Here is a 19,569-nt window from a genome sequence, read left to right on the forward strand (position 1 = left end):
GGTAAAATCAGCTGACCCAAATTACTTTAAGTGAAATTGAGCCTCAAAGATAATGAGGTATTTTGAGACTAGTCTACATTATTGCTTTTAAATTTTTTTTCTCCGAAGAAATTCCCTCAAAAAGAAAAGGGGGGGGGGAATCTTTAGATATAAGTAAGTTGAATATCTAATGTAATATAGGGAAGTCACATGAATTTAAATCAAAATCCCAGCATTCTGGCAATTTGACTAGAGCTCATTAACTCCTTCAAAACACAATGTCTGGAATGCCAACTAGGACACAGAGGCCATGGAGGATCAAAGCTGTGTTTCTGTGCTTTGCCTTCCCTTACCCCTTCCTTCCCCTCAAAGGCTATAGAAAGTGCAAGCTTGGGTCCTCTCCAAACACAACCAATACATTCAAAAGTTAGAAACAATAATGTTACCTCTCCTTCGCCCATATGTCCTTGCTGCATGTCAAATGAGAAGAAAAAAAAACAAAACAAAACAAAAAACAAACAAAACAAAACAAAACAAAAAAACAAAAAAACAACCTTTCAAACATTGTCAAAAGAATCAACTGAGATTTCATCTATCAGCTTTTGAAACAAAATTTGGCTGTATTCTTTATGTCCTGGTTAATGTTTCCAAAACAAGGAACTGAATGGTAAGAAGTCAACTGAATGCATTTTTTAAAAGTTCTTCAAAGACATTGTAAATCTTTACTGAATCTTACTTGTTTTAAGGGAAACTTTTGGCTGTAGTTGTCACCCAAAGTCCAAACCATTATAAAACTGAAACAGCATGTAACAAGATTTAAACCAACTAGTATATTAATCATATTTTTTCAGATTTTCCTGTTCACTAGCAATTTAGTAGATATACTGGTATTTAATTCATGTCTTTTCACCACTACAGGATAAACAACATTTTTACAGTATTTCTCAGTTCATTCCTAATAAAAAAAATCATAACAAATGAATATTTAAGCAATTTAAAGCTTCTTTTTAACCAACAATTTTTTGTGACCCTAATCAAATCTTCTACCAAACCCAAATGGTGAAAAGTAAAAGGCTGGGTATTATATCACCAGGTAGGCTATAGCCAAGGGGAAAGGAAAAGGGAATCATTGAATATCCAGGAAACAAGAGCACAAACCTTGAATCAGGAAATTTTGGAGAAACAAACAAATTGGCACTTAAAGCCCTGACAGTCAAAGCCCTCAATTCTGTACAACAAACTTTTTGTAAATGTCCTATCTTGCTAGCACTATGGATAACAGCACAAGGGCCTGTCCTCAAAGGACTGGCGACTTTATGTGTCACAGGCCACATAAGCCAACACAAGGATAATGTACCATGCCTGCTGCTACACAGTTCTCCCCTCATCCCTGGTTTCTGTCCTAAGCTTTGGTTATCAGGTGTCCACTTCAGTCCAAAAATACTAAACAGGAAATTCCAGAAATAAACAACTCATAAGTTTTAAATTGCACCATCTGAGTACCATGATGAAATATGGAACCTGAATCGTCCCTTCACCTAGAGAATTCAAGCTGTTCATGCTACCTGCCTGTTTGTCACTTTTGAGATGTATTTTCAGAGACAGAGATCACATTCACAAAACATTTATTACAGTATATGTTATAGGAGCTCTGCTTTTATTATTGGTTATTGCTAATCTCTTAACTATGCTCAATCTGTACATTAAATTTTATCATATATTTGTGTGTATATATATACATATCTCTCAATATGTATATTTATGTATTTAACCTTAGTATATGTAGGGTTCAATACTATCCTTGGCTTCAGTCATCTACGGGGTCTTGGAACACAGTCCTTAGTTAACTCTCCTAGTTATATGGTAGGAGTGACAGGACAGAAGAGAAGCGACAAATCTGATTAGCTGGCATCTGAGATGGTCCTTCAGGGAAAGTCAGAGGAATAGCACCTGAGGCCTGGCAGGGCTGTAGGCGGGATGCTGTAAAGTTCAGGGATAGTAAACCAGAACAGAAGCCTACGGCTTGGCTAGGGACGAGGTTTAACAGGACGGTGGGATAGGTTTTTGAGTTAGAAGGTATAGCACCTTTTAGAAGTCACATTACAAAATGGTCAGGGTCTTCATTCTTCGCCTTCTAAGTAAGTATAAGTTCTAAGTATGTATAACTTAGAAGCATCACAGGAGTTATTTTCCAAAATGAAATTACATCTCATATTAAAATACACTTCTACCATTACTAGATAAAACAGGATTTCACCAAAGTACCTGACTAAGCAGACTGAAACAAAATAAAGCCTTCCTTGAGAAAAACTTCATAGGTTTTAAGTTTAAGAGGAATAGGTATTTTCCAACTTACCAGACAGAGGTTGGAAAGACAAATAGTATCACAAAAGCAGATGCCTGCTTAAGAGCCTCCATTTACACAACTGTTTTGAAGACAAGGGAACTTGGGAAAACAATGATTTGAAGATCTTGGTTGGTTCTGTCTATCTTAAAAAGAAGATTCATGCTGCTTGGATTTCTGAGACAGAGATACTTGAAAAGAGTAGGATTTTAAAAGCTACAAAACTAACGTGAAAATGCTCATAGCTTCTATTTACTTATGTCGTTTCAGGAACAGTTAAAAATAAAACATCTCAAAATCTTCAAATGTATACTTTCAAAATTTGATAATGTTATACAAAATTAAGCTGGTTAATATAGAGGAATTCATGGTTAGATTCTAAGACCAAATATCTGAAAACTATGCAGACACTGTCCTATATAACAGGAAAAATCAACTACAGGTATACATCCTTGCAAACTACAAAAACTGCCCAAATAGATGAATTAATTAATAAAGCTGGGGGAGGGAATGACATTCTGGAACACACAAAATAAGAATGTGTAAATTTTTATTTCCAGTTATTATAATAGTTTATAAATTATTTTGACATCCAATAAAGGAAAAGTAAATGAACCATAAATTCAGTGACTCTTCCATGAAGTGAACACATCTATATACCCAGAACAGAATGCTAAATGGTGCCACTTTACTCCATGTATAAAAGATGTACTAAGTACCCTCTTCTCATTTATTTCAAATTATATTTGAAGCAAACTTTTTGGTGAAATACACTGAAACAGATTCCCATCACTTTCCTGAGAAAAATGTCAGGAAGATGTCTAAGCTCATGACTATAAAGTGTTGCTTGCTATCTGATGTTTTGCAAGCATCTGAGGAAGTAGCAAGGAACAAAATGGCTTTAATTATGTTCAAAGAAATCTGTTTTAGGCAAGTTCTAAACTTAGCTGAAATAAACTCTGCTCAGAATTTTCCTTTAACTATTTAAGAATAAATTATTTAAAGATTTGAAAAATACACGTGTAAACACCACTAAATAAAAATCTCCCATTCCCCATCTGAGTTAAAATGAATGCCATACATATGTGTAGCTACCTTTATTTTTATTACTTAGCTTTGATTTATAAAGTCCTCAATAATTTACATTCAGAATTAATAGGAGTCTAGAATGTTAAAATGGGCTTTAAGCAATATGGTGATAATTTTTTTAAATTTCCAGTTACATGTTATTAGATGTATTAGTAAATATTTTATTTCTATAATGTCTTTACAGGACTGCTTATACATGTTTTTCTTCTTATTAGCCCTGTGCTCATCATGAAATTCCCCTTACTAAAATATTCCATTAATCTACAGGGCTTGATTTGCCAAGAAGGTACAGAAAGACTGTCAAGGACTTTTCCTTCTCCCTCCACATATATACATATTTCATTGTAAAAATAAAATATTATTTATCTCTTCAAAAGTATCTTTTTCTCATTTGCTGTAACAATGGATAAGTGTCCATAATATGATACATTCATAAAGAGAAAGCATCTAGTATGCAACCATATTAAAATGTGGCACATGCTCATGGGCTAATGCGGAAGCTCTCTTAAGATCTAGTTTGCATGCAGTGTCTAAGTGTATATTATATGATCCTTGTGTAAACTTAAAAGTAAAAATATAGAGAGATGTTAAAATATGTATTAGCATTTTTTCCAAAACAACCACAAGATCCTGAAAAAGAGAAAAACTAGAATAGGAAAAGAAAGAAGGCCTTTGCTTCTTGTTCCATCTACTTCTGTACTACCTGAATTCATGACTACTGTGTATGTGGCATTGCTCTATTGGCTGATGGGCCATTTCTGGTTTTCTTCTTGGTACTTAGTATCTGCATTAAAGACAAACAAATGTTACTAAAGAAACACTCCCTTTCCTACATGACAGCCATGATTCTGGAAGGAAGAAGACTTAGGCCAGGAAAGATAAAATATTAGTAAGTTTCAGCAGGCAGTGCAGAGCGGAGCCTCTTCAGGCTCCTGGTCTACCTCAGGCTTCCCACTGTTTTCCCTGTGGCTGCCCTCTTGCTGAGAAGGAAGCAGGCACTCTACTGGGGGAAAATAAAAAGGGTGGTGGCTCAGATGGAAAGAACTGACTTTTCTGCAGGAAAATGTGGGGAAACCGGACATTGTGAGGAGCTTCTGTAGTCCCAGCTACTCAGGACTGAAGTAGGAGAATCAATTGAAACCAGGAGTGAGCAACACAAAGAAAACTTGACTCAAAAAAAAAAAAAAAAAACTGGGGAAAATTAGCCAAATCAGTAAATCTTAAAATTACAGGCTCAAACTAAAAGTTGCAAATCTGGGAACAAAAGAATAAAGATGGTGGAACCAGAAAGCTTGACCCCATCGCTGCAGGAGGCAGGAGGATGGCTCAAGAATGACACAAGGAGGCCAATAGTCATTCAAATTACCTTTTTAATCAACCTCAAATTTATCAGGCTCACTAATTTTTAATCCACATATATGCTTACTAGTTACAATTCCCAATGTCAAGCTGACTTGAGTTTTTATTAGCTTGTAGGTACAACAACATTCAAAGAACATTCATAAGCTATGGTAAAGATATGCATTATTAATTTGTAAAGAGTTGCCCAAGAGAAGGGCAACCCTAGTTTCTGCATACCTCTAATTCTCAGTTTATTAGAAAGAAAAAGGAACAAATGAGAGACCAGGGGAAGATATCACATGCTTATGTGATGGACAGTCACATGCTTAGTAAGTAATCTCCCCCTTTTTCAAAAACAAGTCAAATGTGTCATTCTTAGTTTAATCTTCAAGAGTTCCTCTGGGCTTTTCATTACTATTCTAAACGAACAACTGTAGAGGACATGAGTTTACAATGTTCCCACATCACCTTTTTCATGAAAGGATAGTTAACCAGGCCCCCCGTATTCTAGCCACCAGAACCATATCATACATTTCAGTGACTATCATCCACAGTGCTCCTGGGTAAATGATACCCTCCTTTTTAATAGATTTCTGCCCCTACCCCAAGCAGACATCTTCCCTCCTTCCATTCCAAACAACTATAGCTAAGGAGATGTTGTTCTATGCTAGCCTTTAAAAACTGTCTTACTAATCTCCTTCACTGGAACAAACAAATATTTAGTTGATGCTTCTAAATGAACAGACAGCCTTAGAAGAAAGGAATATATAGATAAATCTGTTTAAAAAAACTAACATTTTCCTGTTGTTCTATAATTTTTTGGGGGGCATAGGTTCATTTTTGAAGAAGCTAATCCTAAGGGCTGAAGAAGTGAAACAGGAGATGGGAAAAATAAGCATTTTAAAAAGAGAGCAATGCACAGCACTTTTATACAGAGGTGGTGGCAACTGCATAGTCTCCTTAAGTTAAAAAAAAAAAAATTAATCTCTCACCTAACATCTACCGCAGAGCTTAACCAAGCTGTGCCATGAGAAAATGGATATGCTCACTGCATTCCTATGACATAAGATGTACTGTCAAAGGCATCAGCTAACGGGCTGAATTCTGTCCCCCCCACCCACTCACAAAATTCAAAGTTGAAGTCCTAGCCTCCAGGGCCTCAGGACATGACTGCACTTGGAGATAGGGTATTTAAGGGCTGAAGTTAAATGAGGTCATTGGGGTGGGCCATAATCCAATATCACTGGGGTCCTTCTAAGAAGAGACGGACACAGACAAGCACAGAGGGAAGAGCACGTGAACACACAACAGCCTAAAAGCCAGGGAGAGCTGTTCAGAAGAAATCACCCTGAGAATACACCTAGCCTCCAGGATGAGGGAAATCTGTTGTCTAAGGCACACCACCTGCAGTACTTGTTGTGGCAGCTCCAGCAAAATAAAACAGTATCCAAAAAGTGGACACAAAGTGAGTTTTTTAAAATACATTCGAAATCTAAGAATTTTCCCCCAAGATCCCCTGACCTCCCTGCAAACAAAACAAAACAAAACAAAAAACCTCTATAACTAATCTCACACAGCAACAAGTTGAATAATTTTCTGAAATGAATTCTGCAATATTCTTAGCAGAGTTTTTTTTAAAATCATTATTTGCTGAATTATATTGGCAATGACTCTTAAAAGTCATAAGTGACATATGAAGGTCACCGGGTAGCATGAAAGCTGATGAGGAGCAGGGCCAAATAATAATAAGTAATTTGATCCGTGGATGAGTAAGCTCCTTTTATCTGTGTACAGGCAAATGTCAAGGTTATTCCAATATAAACTGCCAAAACTTGTGGAAGGCTCTTTTTTTTTTCCTTTATTTATTTAGAACTTAAACCCCATTTCTTCCTCAAAAGCTTTGAGATTGCTTGAACATTTCAAAACAAGTTGGATAATAAAATCATAGTGGAAATTCAAATGTTTGTGTTACAATGTTCACCTGAAAAAGAAGCTAACAGCAGCTCTAACTACTTTCATCCAAACCAAACAAGAAATGCCTCTAGGCTCAGATACTTGGAAAGAGAGCTCTGAAAGTCACAGCTGAACAGTACAGAGGCCAGGCCACCACCTCTACGGGCCTCTTACAGCCTGAACAGACTGGCTACAGCAGACAAGGACAGACAGGTCCCTAGAGTTCCCTTCTATAACTGCAATTTGACACCATGTATTAAGCATTTATTTTCAGCTCTAATAAAAGGTTCCATGGCCATAAGATATGGAGGGACTGCACTGGGACGTCGAACCAAGTTTTAGGTCATCCATCTCAGTAGTAGACACAGAAAGCATGTTTAATAGTGGACAGTTTTTTTAAAAATCCTCTTAACCCATTGTTTTGTAATTTTTCCTTTAGCACTAAAATTTATGACCAAAAAAATCACTATAATTATTTTAGTTTGATTAACATGTGCCAGGTGTCATGTGAAATGATTTATATGCATTTATAATTGTCACCACAACCTCAGGAGGTGGCAGGTATCTGTAATTCTTGAGTTTATCTTCATTAAGCACAATTCATGACATGAGATTTTTAATATAGCTACCCAAAACCTGAGATACAGCAAGAACAAAGCTAGTAAGAAATATACAGGAATGAAATGAAATTACCTCTATAGATGATTTCTATAAGTGATCTGCTCTAGAGGATGTTTTATGAATTTGAGTAGGGAACAGACAATGCCCACATCTAAATGAAGGTGAATAAGGGCTGGTCTCAATGCCTCCTTCCCGGCCTAGATTCAATTTCATGATTTTATTTTATTTTTTTAACTGGGGACTGAAATCAGGGCATCAACCAGTGAGCCACATCCCCAACCTTATTTTGTATTTTATTTAGAAATAGGGTCTCACTGAGTTGCTTAGTGCCTCACCATTACTGAGGCTGGCTTTGAACTCTCTATTCTCCTGTCTCGGCCTCCAGAGCCACTGGGATTACAGGCATGCACCACCTCACCTGTTCAATTTCATGATTTTTCAGCAATATTCTGCTATAATCTGGACTTTTCTACTGTAGAGAGAATGGGTCTATTACCAGCATCCAACCTACCTGGAATGTTTTTCTTCCTTATAAATGAATATACTGGCAGCTGATCCTAGCTGGTTGGTCACTAAAACCTAACACTTGATCACATTTGTTACAATCAAGGCCAGAGGCCAAGGCAAGACCTTGCACTGCTGCTCCTGGCTTGAGGAGCCAGGAAGGTTCCCCTTGTTGACATCTCTTTTGGTTCTTCTTTTATTTCATGTCTCTTGGTTTGAGTCAATGCTAACCTCAGCCAACACACCTTTATAATAACCAAAACTTCCATATGAGCAGCAGTAAAAACCAACCATTCCAGAGTTTATGAAGCAGTAAAATTTCAAAACATAAATGTTGTAGGGGTGGTTTTCTTTGCCAAATAAGGGTCATTAAAACTAACCTATTCATAAAGAAAGGCTATTAATGGAGAAAAAAGGAAAGGCAACTTCATAATCATAGAGGATTTTTTTAATTAAATGAATTTTGCTTTAAAGAAAAACCCACTAGAGAGTTCTTATTACCTCAACAAAGATGCAGCCTGAAGGCAACTGATCCAACTGAATAACCTCCTGAGGGGAATGGGACACAGAAGCTTTGATCCCACTGCCTGAGAACACACAGCAGTAAGCCACATGGTGGGTCCCTGAACTTCGCAGAACCTGGACCTGAGCAGGAACTAGTTCCCAGGAAAAGCGAAACCTGCTTCAGGGCAGGTACATCCTCTTTATCCTGATGATACTGTCACCCCTGGGTTTGGATTTGGGACTACACACTTTTATGCTAGAATATTATACCATGGAATTATTATTATATATTACTATTATCTTTATTTATGCTGGAATCCTAAGGCATTGCTTTCTGTTGTAACTATTATTATGATGATATTATTTCTCGCACTATAGCATGAAGAGATCAAAGTCTGAGACCAAAGTCTCATCAATCAAATCTCCTTCCAACATTTTCTGGCTCGACAAGCCTATAACTCACAGCACACAGACTTTACACACTAACCAAAAGGAGATGCACTCACAAAACTAATTTTCAATTCACCACATACCATAGACAAGGTTTTGTTGTTGTTGTTGTTTTGATTTGTTTTGTTTTGTTTTCTGGTTGTTGATTGGGAAATAATGAGAACACAGCTATTTGGTCGAGAATACTTCTTGGAGACTGTAGGACTTAAAATGAACTTTGGCCAAGAAAACACAGCAACAGTAAATGAGAAGAAAAGAAATCAGCAAGACCTGTGCATTCTACTCAGCTATTCTAAACACTAAAAAACAGACACTTTGCAATTCTTTAATTCTATGAGGAGATGCCCTTCTCTGTAAAGCTCAACTTGCTTCTACACACATACTCATTAGCACAGAAGTAAAATTTAGAACAGGTAATGAGAGAATCTACAGAAGGTACTGTAAAAGCCAACAAACTTCATTTTCCCTGATCTCCTTTGGCAGCAGTGAATGACCTTGTCTTTCCCAATGTCAAGCACTGTGGTCTCGGGCTGCCTCTATCTGGTTTTAGATCTCTGATTATCCTCTTTTTTCTGGCACAGTTTTCCATTGACACAGAAATGGCTTTTATGTTGACATTTCAAAGGTCACTCTTCAGAAGGTAATGTTCAATAAAGCTGGTCTTTATCTATCATGTGGAATTCTCATTTACTGTTAGCAATTTCAAGACAGGGAATCAGCACCCAAGTTTTCTTAAAAAAAAAAAAATCCTGCCCAATTTTTAGGGGAAAGAATTATTTTAAAATAGCTTATTAGTAGCAACTTTCAACTATCATTGCAGAACAATTAATGTCATTTTCTCTACTAATTGAAGTACAATTTCTCTATTAATTGTATTTTCTCCCCTAGTACTGACTTCTGCTTTGTGAACTTCACTGTGGTAAATCAATTATCACTTACCATTAATAAGCAGAGAGCTATCGGATCCTGGGTATGAATAGTTTAGACGACCTGAAGGTAAAAGAAGGCCGTTACTAAATTTATTTTTTTCATTGATGGTTTAAACTCATTCAATAACAGCTGAACTGATTGCTTTTAATAGGCAAAGTATTTAAAAATCTGTATTATAAGACCAAACTTTGTGGTGCTATAGAAAACAATGAATCAACATGTTCCCCAAAATTCAAAAAGAGAAAGTTTGGAGGAGACAAAATACAATATCCCTCATGTTTAACAACTAAGTCATTCCAATTTCCAAATCCCCACCCAAAGTAATTTTCTTTATACCATTGTGTTGTAACTCCAACTTATAATAGCAATCTTCACATTTTTTCATTTGTGCAGTTTTTTGTTACTTTTTACAAATATCTAATTAGCAATAATATTTTCCTATGTGGCCCATAACAAAAGTGCTAGCTGATGCCTGAATGTACAGACAAGCTTAAATTCAGACTTTGGTCAATACATACTAAAGACTGTCTAATGGCACTTACACATAGTAAGAAATAACGAAAGTCCCTAACATTATACCCAAGAATAATAGGCTCTTACTAAATCCTGAGATTCCTCTGAATTTTGCAGTAGTTCAAAAATGTTTAACCTAAAATGATCATCCAAGGTGCCCCTCCTTAATGAATTTATAGACATACTAAAAATGTTGGATAAGCTGTCTTCAAAAATCATAGCCATAATAAATGGGGGAAAGGCAATGGATCTTTTCTACCCTGAAGGAATGACATTTATGTTTTGGAAGAGCTTTTACATGTAAGTTGAAGAACCTAGACCACAGCTTCTCAAGAGTGCATACTACATACACTAGAAGATATAAAATAAAATCACTATGGTATATTTTAAGTTTCCATAGCTCACATGCCCATCCACACCCATTAGAAGAAGGGTGATGAGCCCTCAGCAAGACTTGCTAAGAAATGGACAGAAAACCTTGGTGGGTCACTCTCTGCCATGGTCCAGCACTCTATGAATCAGGAATAGTGTGCAAATTTAAAATTGACTCAGAACTACCAACACTCCTTTAGTACTGACCTCTCAGACCTCTCAGAACTGTGACTCTGAAGGCTCTGAAAAGTGGATAAAGAGGTTGTCTCAAGCCCTGAGCCTGGAGTGAGACTTTTCCTAGCTTGCTGAATACTCAGGACCCGAGCAAGTGTGCAGCCACATAATAACAGTTTTTCTGGAAGGAACTTTAGACCTTCCCTGTTTTAGAATCCCATGTCTCTGAAACGGTCTCCATGGTAATGAACTCCTGCCATGAGAAGAGAAAACTGTTCTTTACGGCCAGCAGCTTTAATCAATCCAAACCCAAAGCCTGGAGTCTATCATGAAAAATCAGAACTCAGTTTAAACCAAATAAAATGGCATTCTAAAGTTAAATTGTTCCACTTAAAATTTCAGCTTATTCCTTCTTGGGGAGTGACAGCAGGTATGGAGATAAGAGCGAAGAAGGTAAAAATTAATTTCTACATTTCAATTTGTTTCTACAAACTGGCTTCATTCATTAATGGTAACGTACAGACAAGTATCTAAATCTAGTAAACTCCATTACAATTGTTTTAACTAGCCTGGATCTTGTTACTTGTCACAAATATATATTTTTTAAAGTATATACTTCAGATGCTAAGCACAGGAACATGACTTGAACTGTTAAAAACTTCAGGGGGCGAAGCCCAGTTTCTGAATCACCTAACTCCAAGTAGCAGCCAACCAGCTGGGATGGAACGCATGTATGACCAGGGTAGCTGTAGAATACTCCAGTAAACGCACTAACAAGGAGCTATCACATACCACCTTCATGTGTTATAAAACATGCTTAAAAGATGATTTATTCAATACAGAAATAAAAATATTTAATTATATTAATTGAAATTGAAGATTAATATAATCCTTAGATTATTATTCTAAGGAGATGTTCTAACTTTTTTAATGCTTTCAGTACAATTGAAGTCATGGCTGTTCTATATGAACCAAATGTTTCTTATTTGATACTAAAGAAGGAGAAAAACAATAACAATGAGAATGCAAAAGACAAATTACCAAACTGGCTGGCCCAGCTGAACCAAGGAAGTTCTATCTCATCAGAAACTCATCTTTTGGGGTATCTTTTACTTAGAAGATGCCCTTAACTCAGTAGAGAGTTTGCCTCACTGCACAGTTCCTAAAGAGACAGACCCTCACTCCAAGGATAGGTGACCTTGGACACCTTTTCTGCTCTTAGCCTTTCTGAATATAGTAATTCTACCCCTCACCTAGACACACACACACACAAAAAGATACTTGTTTTTGATTTTTTTGACCTGATCTTGTAATATGATTCTTGTCAAGCTAGATTCAAATTTGGTCTCCAAGTAGCAAGTACGCTCATGACATTTCCTTAAACAGCCAGTTATTCTTTCTACTTCGATTTTAAGATTCAAGCAGTGACACTTAGAAGATTTTCTGGGGAACATTCACAATGCTTCCCCAACCTGTCTGCCCTACTCTTCTGTAAATTCTTTCCACAACTAAACTATCCAGAGTCACTTACAGTTAAGAATAGAGCTCCTCCCGTCCCTCCTGGGAGTCCCCAAGGCGGCCTTGGCGAGTGCCCCCGGGACTCCTCGCACAGCCTGTTTCACTTCCGCTCTAATATCCCTCCGCCCTTCCAGGGCCATGACACTGACAGCACCCAGGGCTCCACATGCTACCTTCCCACCAAGGGGTGGCTGTAGTTGAGGCATATTTCTTTTAGTCCATCTATCTAAAGACCTGATTTTTTTTAAGAGTAGTTTTAGTTTCACAGCAAAACTATGAGGAAGGTACACAGATTTCCTACACCCGCTGCCTCCCGCGTGCAGAGCCTCACAATGATAGACATCGCACACCAGAGTGGCACATTGTCACACCATGAACCTCCACTTGGCTATCCCGGAGGTCACAGTCGACACGAGGTCCATCTTGGCACTGTGCAGTCCGCAGGTCTGATCGGCGTACAGTGCCATATGTCCAGCATCAGTCACCCGCGAAGCAGCTTCACCGCCCTAGAAGTTCTCAGGACGCCAGCCACTTAATCATTCTTCCCTAGATCTTTTGGCTGGATCCACAGTTTTGCCCTTTCCAGAATGTCACGGAGTTGAAATCCAGAATAAAAGCCTTTCACTGAGTAGCAAACATTTAAATTTCCTCTCTGTCTTTTGGGGCTCGATAGCTCATTTCTTTTTAGCGCTGAGTAACAAGTATTCGGTTGTCTGCATGGACCATAGTTTATTTATCCATTCACCTACTGAAGGATTCTCAGTTGCTTCCAAGTTTTAGCAATTATAAATAAGCTGCCATAAACATCAATGTGCGGGGTTCTGAGATAGTTTTCTGAAGAGTTTTTTTGATTTTTGCTTCAGATTTACCTTCTTTAGAAGACCCTTCCCAAAAGGAAGCCTCTTTTTAAATTAACTTGCCAAATTGTAGGCAATCGTTTCGGCATCTGGCTGCTTCTCATCTCTTTTACATAATCACCATCCCTCCCCCAGCCCTTAGGAACTAGAGCTCTTCAAATTCAGCAACCTGAGCCTTCTGCACAAGCCCCAGGCTATCTCATTCCACTGAACCCTAAACACCAGAATCCACAAGGAAAACAAAAATAACTGAGATACCTGAATGTGACCAGAACCTAGTGCCTGTGGTTTCATTTGGCTAGTTTGTGATAACTCACCTATCTACAAACAGAACCCAGGTTTGAGTACATTTGTAATTTAATTTTGAAGGGAGAAAGAAGGCACTAGGATTTGCAAGTGACTCTTAACTCTATTTGATGAGTAAAACTCAACCTTCAAAGGCTCTTGGTATTGATTGTGTTACAAATATTAAAAAAACACTGCCTGATCAGCACTACTTCTCTTAAGGGCTATTATGACAAGAAAAGTAGTAGTCTCTGGAGGCCAGCTGTGGCATTTGGAGCCAGATGCCTTGCATACATCATGCAGAAGGCGTAGGCTATATTTGGTGACATGACTCAACCCAGCCCAATACAGGCAACTGATCATGTGACTCTGAGGAACCACACCACCAAATTCTACAGCCTAGAAAAGACCCATACACCAACTAGATAATTCTACAGTAGGCATCCATGAGCGTCTATGAGTTGGAAAGAACCAATATTTACCAAACAGACTGACAGAGAACAGGTGGGGTGAGGAGTGCTCACAAGAACAGTATGTACTATCATATTCTTTTAAGACTCCCAGCAAGCTCATCAAAGAGATGAAAGAAGGACAGACTAGAAGCAATTACTTGATTATGTGAGCAATGTATATATGCATTACTTTCTAATTAGGTAAAACCTATTTCCTAAAGAGGAACACTTATTATTGCTAGTAAGGATTCATAAGGGAAAGATAAAATAAATACTTCCATTTCAAACAAGAGCTGAAAAACACTAAGTGTTCCTCAGTGCTACTAGGTGTCATGCTATGATCTTCTCTTTGTCAGAGGCATGCCAGCATCGTTGGTGACATGGCACCAACCAAAGAACCATAATAAGGAATGACTCTGCAAGGCTGTCCAAAACATACCTTTAGTCTCATAGACTGACAAGGAGCATGGAATCCTAAGTTATTTTTTTCGATTGCCTCAAGCTATAAAAATTTAGTTCAAAGAAAAAGGAGGGGAGGAGTTTTCAGAGAACACCATTAAGGACTTTTAACTACACACCTATATATTCACACACAAACATCTGTAGCAATTGTTTAACTAGAGGTGCTACTCCTGCCTCTGTTCTTGCTAATTTTATTTAGTTCACATCTAAGTAAATCAAAGTTATGCTGCCACAAATGTTTGTTTGTTTTTGCGGGGGGCAGGTGCTGGGATTGAACGCAGAGGCACTGTACCATTGAGCCACATCTCCAGCCCATTTTATCTCATTTTAAAAAAAATATATTTTTAGTTGTAGCTGGACACGATATCTTTATTTTATTTATTTATCATTATGTGGTGCTGATAATCGAACCCAGTGCCTTACGCATGCTGGGCAAGCACTCTACCACTGAGCCACAACCCCAGCCCCTTATTTTTAATTTTAGGTCAGGGTCTCACTAAGTTGCTAAGGGTTTCACCAATTTGCTGAGGCGGCCCTCAAACTTGGCAATCCTCATGCCTCAACCTCCTGAGTCGCTGGGATTACAGGTGTGTACCATCACACCCAGACACACATGTTTTTTTAAAGAAAACACTCCACCTACCTCTTCTACATCTGCTGTTTTTACCCACACTGCCTGACACTCGCAGCAAGATGGCGCTGTGGGGATCTGGACAACACATGGCAGGTCACTGGATGCAAACACCAACTTTACATAAATGCAGAACCAATATTAATAGGAACTAACAAAACTTATTCAATATGTTCTGTAACTTCATGCTATGAAGATAATTTTTAGTAATTTACTCTATCAATGTAAAAATAATTTCCCAAATCAAAATCGCAAGTTTATTGTATCCCTGATCTGTCTGTGCTCCAACCAACTTCCCATAAAGGCATTTCTATGCAAAATTACAAAGGCAGAACTGGTTGGGACTGACACCAACTGGAGAGTCTTGTTTCTTCCCAAAGAGCCATTTAAAATTCATTAAACGCGCACACACACAGAGTTTAGGCCAAACAAAAGCCCTCTCTGACATGAATCTGGCTTTCAGTTTCAAAGCCAGAGCTTATAAAAATCCTTGAATTCATGCCCTTTCCTATCTCTGCACACTGCCATTTCCCCTCTCACATCAGGCATCCAGCCATTCAGAACTCCTGGTTCATAAATTCTACTTGTAGGTTACTCTCTCTCTTCAGCACCCTCCTCTGCCTGCCTCCAATGTGTCAACCCAAGCCTCCACCCTCTTGTCCAGACAATTCCTTAGGTTCACATCCTATGGGAAGTCCTCTCTGCCCCAAGCCACCCCATGCTCGGGCTCAGATAACCCCCAGTGCTCCATACAGAATCCTGACACTTTTCATACTGTACCTAAGTTATCCATTTTAAGCTACCTCTTGCTCTAGGGCAACAAAATCTTTGAGGATGGATTTTGAGTTTTGCATCCTGAGCAAGAAGAGAAAAGTGCTCAATAAAATATTGTCAAATGAATTAATGAATATATGAGTGAAGGAAACAAAGTCAGCAACTGGTGGTCTCTCTGCCTTGAAAGACACAGTGGGAAAGGCAGAATCAAACTTATCTCATCTCGTGACCTGTGTCAAATACTTAGCTTTATTGAATCTCAGGAAAACAGAGGTTCATATTTCTATTTACTTCACATAGCTGTTGTGAAACAATCCTGAGATAATTTTTTTGCAGAATAGCAAGAAAAGTTTCCAGGATACAATAGGTGCCTAAATAATATTAATTTCTTTCCCCTCCCTAACTATGATCCAGAGAAAATCAATAACTTTCCATTTGTGAGAGAAAGGAGATGGAGGGTTCCTCTTGGCTAGTCAGTCCCAAACTGGAACCTTGGCGAAGGAAAGGAAAATATGGGAATCTTTCAGTTCCAGAGAAATGAAAAGTTTGCTAGTGTCCTTGGTTACAAACAGGGATACAATTCTTCTCCAGGAAATTAAAAAAAAAAAAAAAAAAGGAAGAAAAACCTAACTCCTTACTTTTATCATAGCCAAACTAGCAAGTAGCCAGAAGGATTTTTAGGAAAGGAGAATTTTGAAAATTCAACTTAAATTTTTTCCTATTAATTAAATCAAGGAGGGTTTCCTTTTTGCACTAAGAACTCAAATTTAATTTTTAAATTGTAATAGGACAGTGAAAAACAGACTGTAATAGTGGCAAAAAATATATAGTGATCTACAATTAAAAGTGGATGGAATAAATTCCTATAGAGTAAGGAAGGTTTCATGTAAAGGAAAGATTGACTACAACTCACGACAGGTGCAAAGTTGTAAGATCTAAAAGCATCTCAGAATTTCAGGCAGAAGGGAATGTCTCTAGAGAAGCCAGCAAGGAACTGACCCAATTAAGGAATTCAAAAGATTTCCTACTGCCAGGAAAGCCAACAGCAGAGAAGCAGGCAGGAGGCTATTTTTATCCTTGCCAGAGCCTTCTGACTCGGCTGCCACATTTAGAGGACAGAGCTACAAGATAACTTGCCTTAAGAGGATGTTATGATACCAGTGATTAATGGCAATTTTTAAAGCTCTACAAAACTAGGCATAATTTTGGTCCAAACAAAACTAGCCAAAGCCAGCTTTAAAAAAAAAAATGGATAATATAGTGAAAAAGAAAAGTAGAAAACCAACCAATGGATAGCACAAAATTTGTAAATAATCCAGGGGAAAAAAAGTCAATGCAATAAGTTAAAGTTCTTCTAAGTTAGGTTGCAAAAACACTGACACATGTGTTTTCAGAAGCACATTTTAAAAGATCCACTGAATAAAGAATTGTAGAACTGCCTCCAAGGTAAAAAAGATTTTCCAAAAACGGCTCTCCCTACTGACATGAACACTTAAAAACGACAAACTTATGATAGCCCTTGGACCCCTGGCTAGGTGGCTGTGATTGAAACCTTTGGAGATGAGAGAGAACAGACTAAAAGAAATCTAATTAACATTGTTCGGACTGACCACAGATACTAAAGAAAAAAAGTAAGAGTGCTTTTCTTATTTATAATCATTATTTTATAAAATAGACCACTATCCATGCATTGACAAGCAGATACCCATAAAACTGGTCAATGAGGGGCTGGGGTTGTGGCTCAGCGGTAAAGTGCTTGCCTAGTATGCACGAGGCCCTGGGCTGGATCCTCAGCACCAGATATAAATAAATAAAATAAAAGTATTGTGTCCGACTAAAAAATAAACATAAAAAAAAAAAACTGGTCAATGAAATCCAAATCCCTGAAAATAATTGACCAAGTCATTAGCTGGCTCTGCACACAGACCTATCATCAATCTAATCATGTATTTCATATAAGGTCTAAAGGCTTTTTGAAACTTAATGAAGATTGTACTTAAATTTCTTATCTAATCCAAGAATTCTCTTTGCTCGCTCGCGCTCTCTCTCTCTCTCTCTCTCTCTCTGAAGGCTCAGTCTCTATTTTTCTTATACACACTCAGGGTCTGAGTCTTCATTCTTAGCCTTCAAAATTAAATAACAAGCTATTCAAATATCTCTGCTAATTATTTGGAGAATAAGCTGCACGAGGCCGGGAACCTGTTTTTAGTGCCTGCTTGACATCAACAGCCCAACATACTCCCTGGAACAGAGCAGATGCTTGATGTATATTTGTTGTATGAACGGCCTTGGCCAGCCTTGAACTTTGTAGATATTCCCAAAGTGGAATGGGGTTGGGGGGGTTGGGAGGGAGAGCAGTGTATCTGAATCACTCAGGGAAGACACATGCTTAAGTCCCATGACAGACCCAGTGAATCAGAATCAGGGCAGAGAGTAAGCTAGCTTGGAAAAGTCGCCTCAGTGAGTCTATACTGACCTCCTCTCTTCAATATATAAAGCCATCAAATATGAGATCCAAATCTTTTATTACAGATCATCATGATAAAATACATAAATTCAGTCCTTAGACTCCTAAATTGAAACTAGGAAGTGTTAATGTCTTCCCTGTCAAAGTAAACAAGCCTGAAGTGTTTAAGTTTTCTAAAGTTTGTTTCCCCCTTAAAGGCTACAATAATCAATGCCTGAGCCACTGAATCAGGAACAAGAGGCCCTGTGTACCTGTCCCAGCCTCTAGGTACTAGAAAGGGGAAGGACTTTATAGATCCTGTTTCATCTCACTGAGCTTTCATGGTTTTCAACTATAAAATAGAGATGATAAAATTTAAATAAAAAGTTACTGTACAGATTCAGGTTAGGGATCATTCTCAAAGGACACTCAGTAAAAATCAACAAAATGGTACCTAAAGTGCCCTGAAACTTGCACTGGTTGTTAACACCACAGTCCATATGGGAGGTCTACCTCAAAATCGAAAATGCTAAAGTGTCCTTCAACCTACCTGGTACACAGAATATGCTCCAATGTTTGTGGAGCTGGATTATAAGAAGAGGCTATAAGGTAAGATATTTTCAGTCAAATGGCTTAAAGAAGGTTTTAGTGGTCCCCATCTTCCCCCCTAGGAACAGCCTTGTTACATAATTCCAGGATATCCCTACACACATAGCTCTGCCTTAAAGGGCAAAAAGATGGCTCAGATATCAAAAATGATACTCCAACATGTTCTTTGGTGAAGATGACAATGTAGGATAGGGTGACTTCCTCAACATTCCTCCATTAAATTCATTTTTTATGCTATGTTCTTTTTGATATTGAGGACCATTCTAATGACAGGAATATAAAGTAGAATGGTTGAAGAAGATCTCTAGAACAGTATTTTGTAACCTTTGTAACTATTAAGACCTACTTTGAACAACATTATTTCATAGAGGCTCCCTCCAGGATAACAATGGAAGACCTCTACCCTCATCCCCAATCCAGCAAATAAACACAAAACAACTCAAACGTTAACGAAATAACCTTAGGAACAATATGAATTCACAACGCATTTAAATGTATTCTGCCTGCATTACATCAGCATCCTCGTGCTCTTAGAAGATAATCACACATACATAAGTGACATACCAATTATCTAACTAGAATGCTCGGTCACTAATGGGTTCACAGGCTCCATCAAACAATTTCTATAGCTGAAGAGACTCATGGTCCACAAATGGAGAATAGAAATGTTTCAAGAGGCCAAGTAGAAAATAACTGTTTCCTAAACAGTTTTTAGGCCTATCTCAAAAAGAAAAGATGTAGTCTAGAAGCAAAGCCTTCAT

The 19,569-nt window shown here is 37.9% G+C and overlaps 1 protein-coding gene across 3 annotated transcripts in view; it reads right to left on the reverse strand.

Moving 5' to 3' along the window:
* Positions 1-19,569, reverse strand: part of Cpeb4 (cytoplasmic polyadenylation element binding protein 4) — a 65,645-nt gene that overhangs the window by 15,714 nt on the left and 30,362 nt on the right. For 2 of the 3 annotated variants that reach the window (XM_026414797.2, XM_026414799.2), the window contains exon 3: positions 9,725-9,775. The exons of the other annotated variant lie outside the window; for it this stretch is intronic. In XM_026414797.2, coding sequence (XP_026270582.1) covers positions 9,725-9,775 — 51 coding nt within the window. The remainder of the gene's footprint in view (positions 1-9,724; positions 9,776-19,569) is intronic. 3 annotated transcript variants of the gene reach the window in all.

Source organism: Urocitellus parryii, chromosome 1 (assembly GCF_045843805.1).
Source record: "Urocitellus parryii isolate mUroPar1 chromosome 1, mUroPar1.hap1, whole genome shotgun sequence".
Lineage (NCBI taxonomy): Eukaryota > Metazoa > Chordata > Mammalia > Rodentia > Sciuridae > Urocitellus > Urocitellus parryii.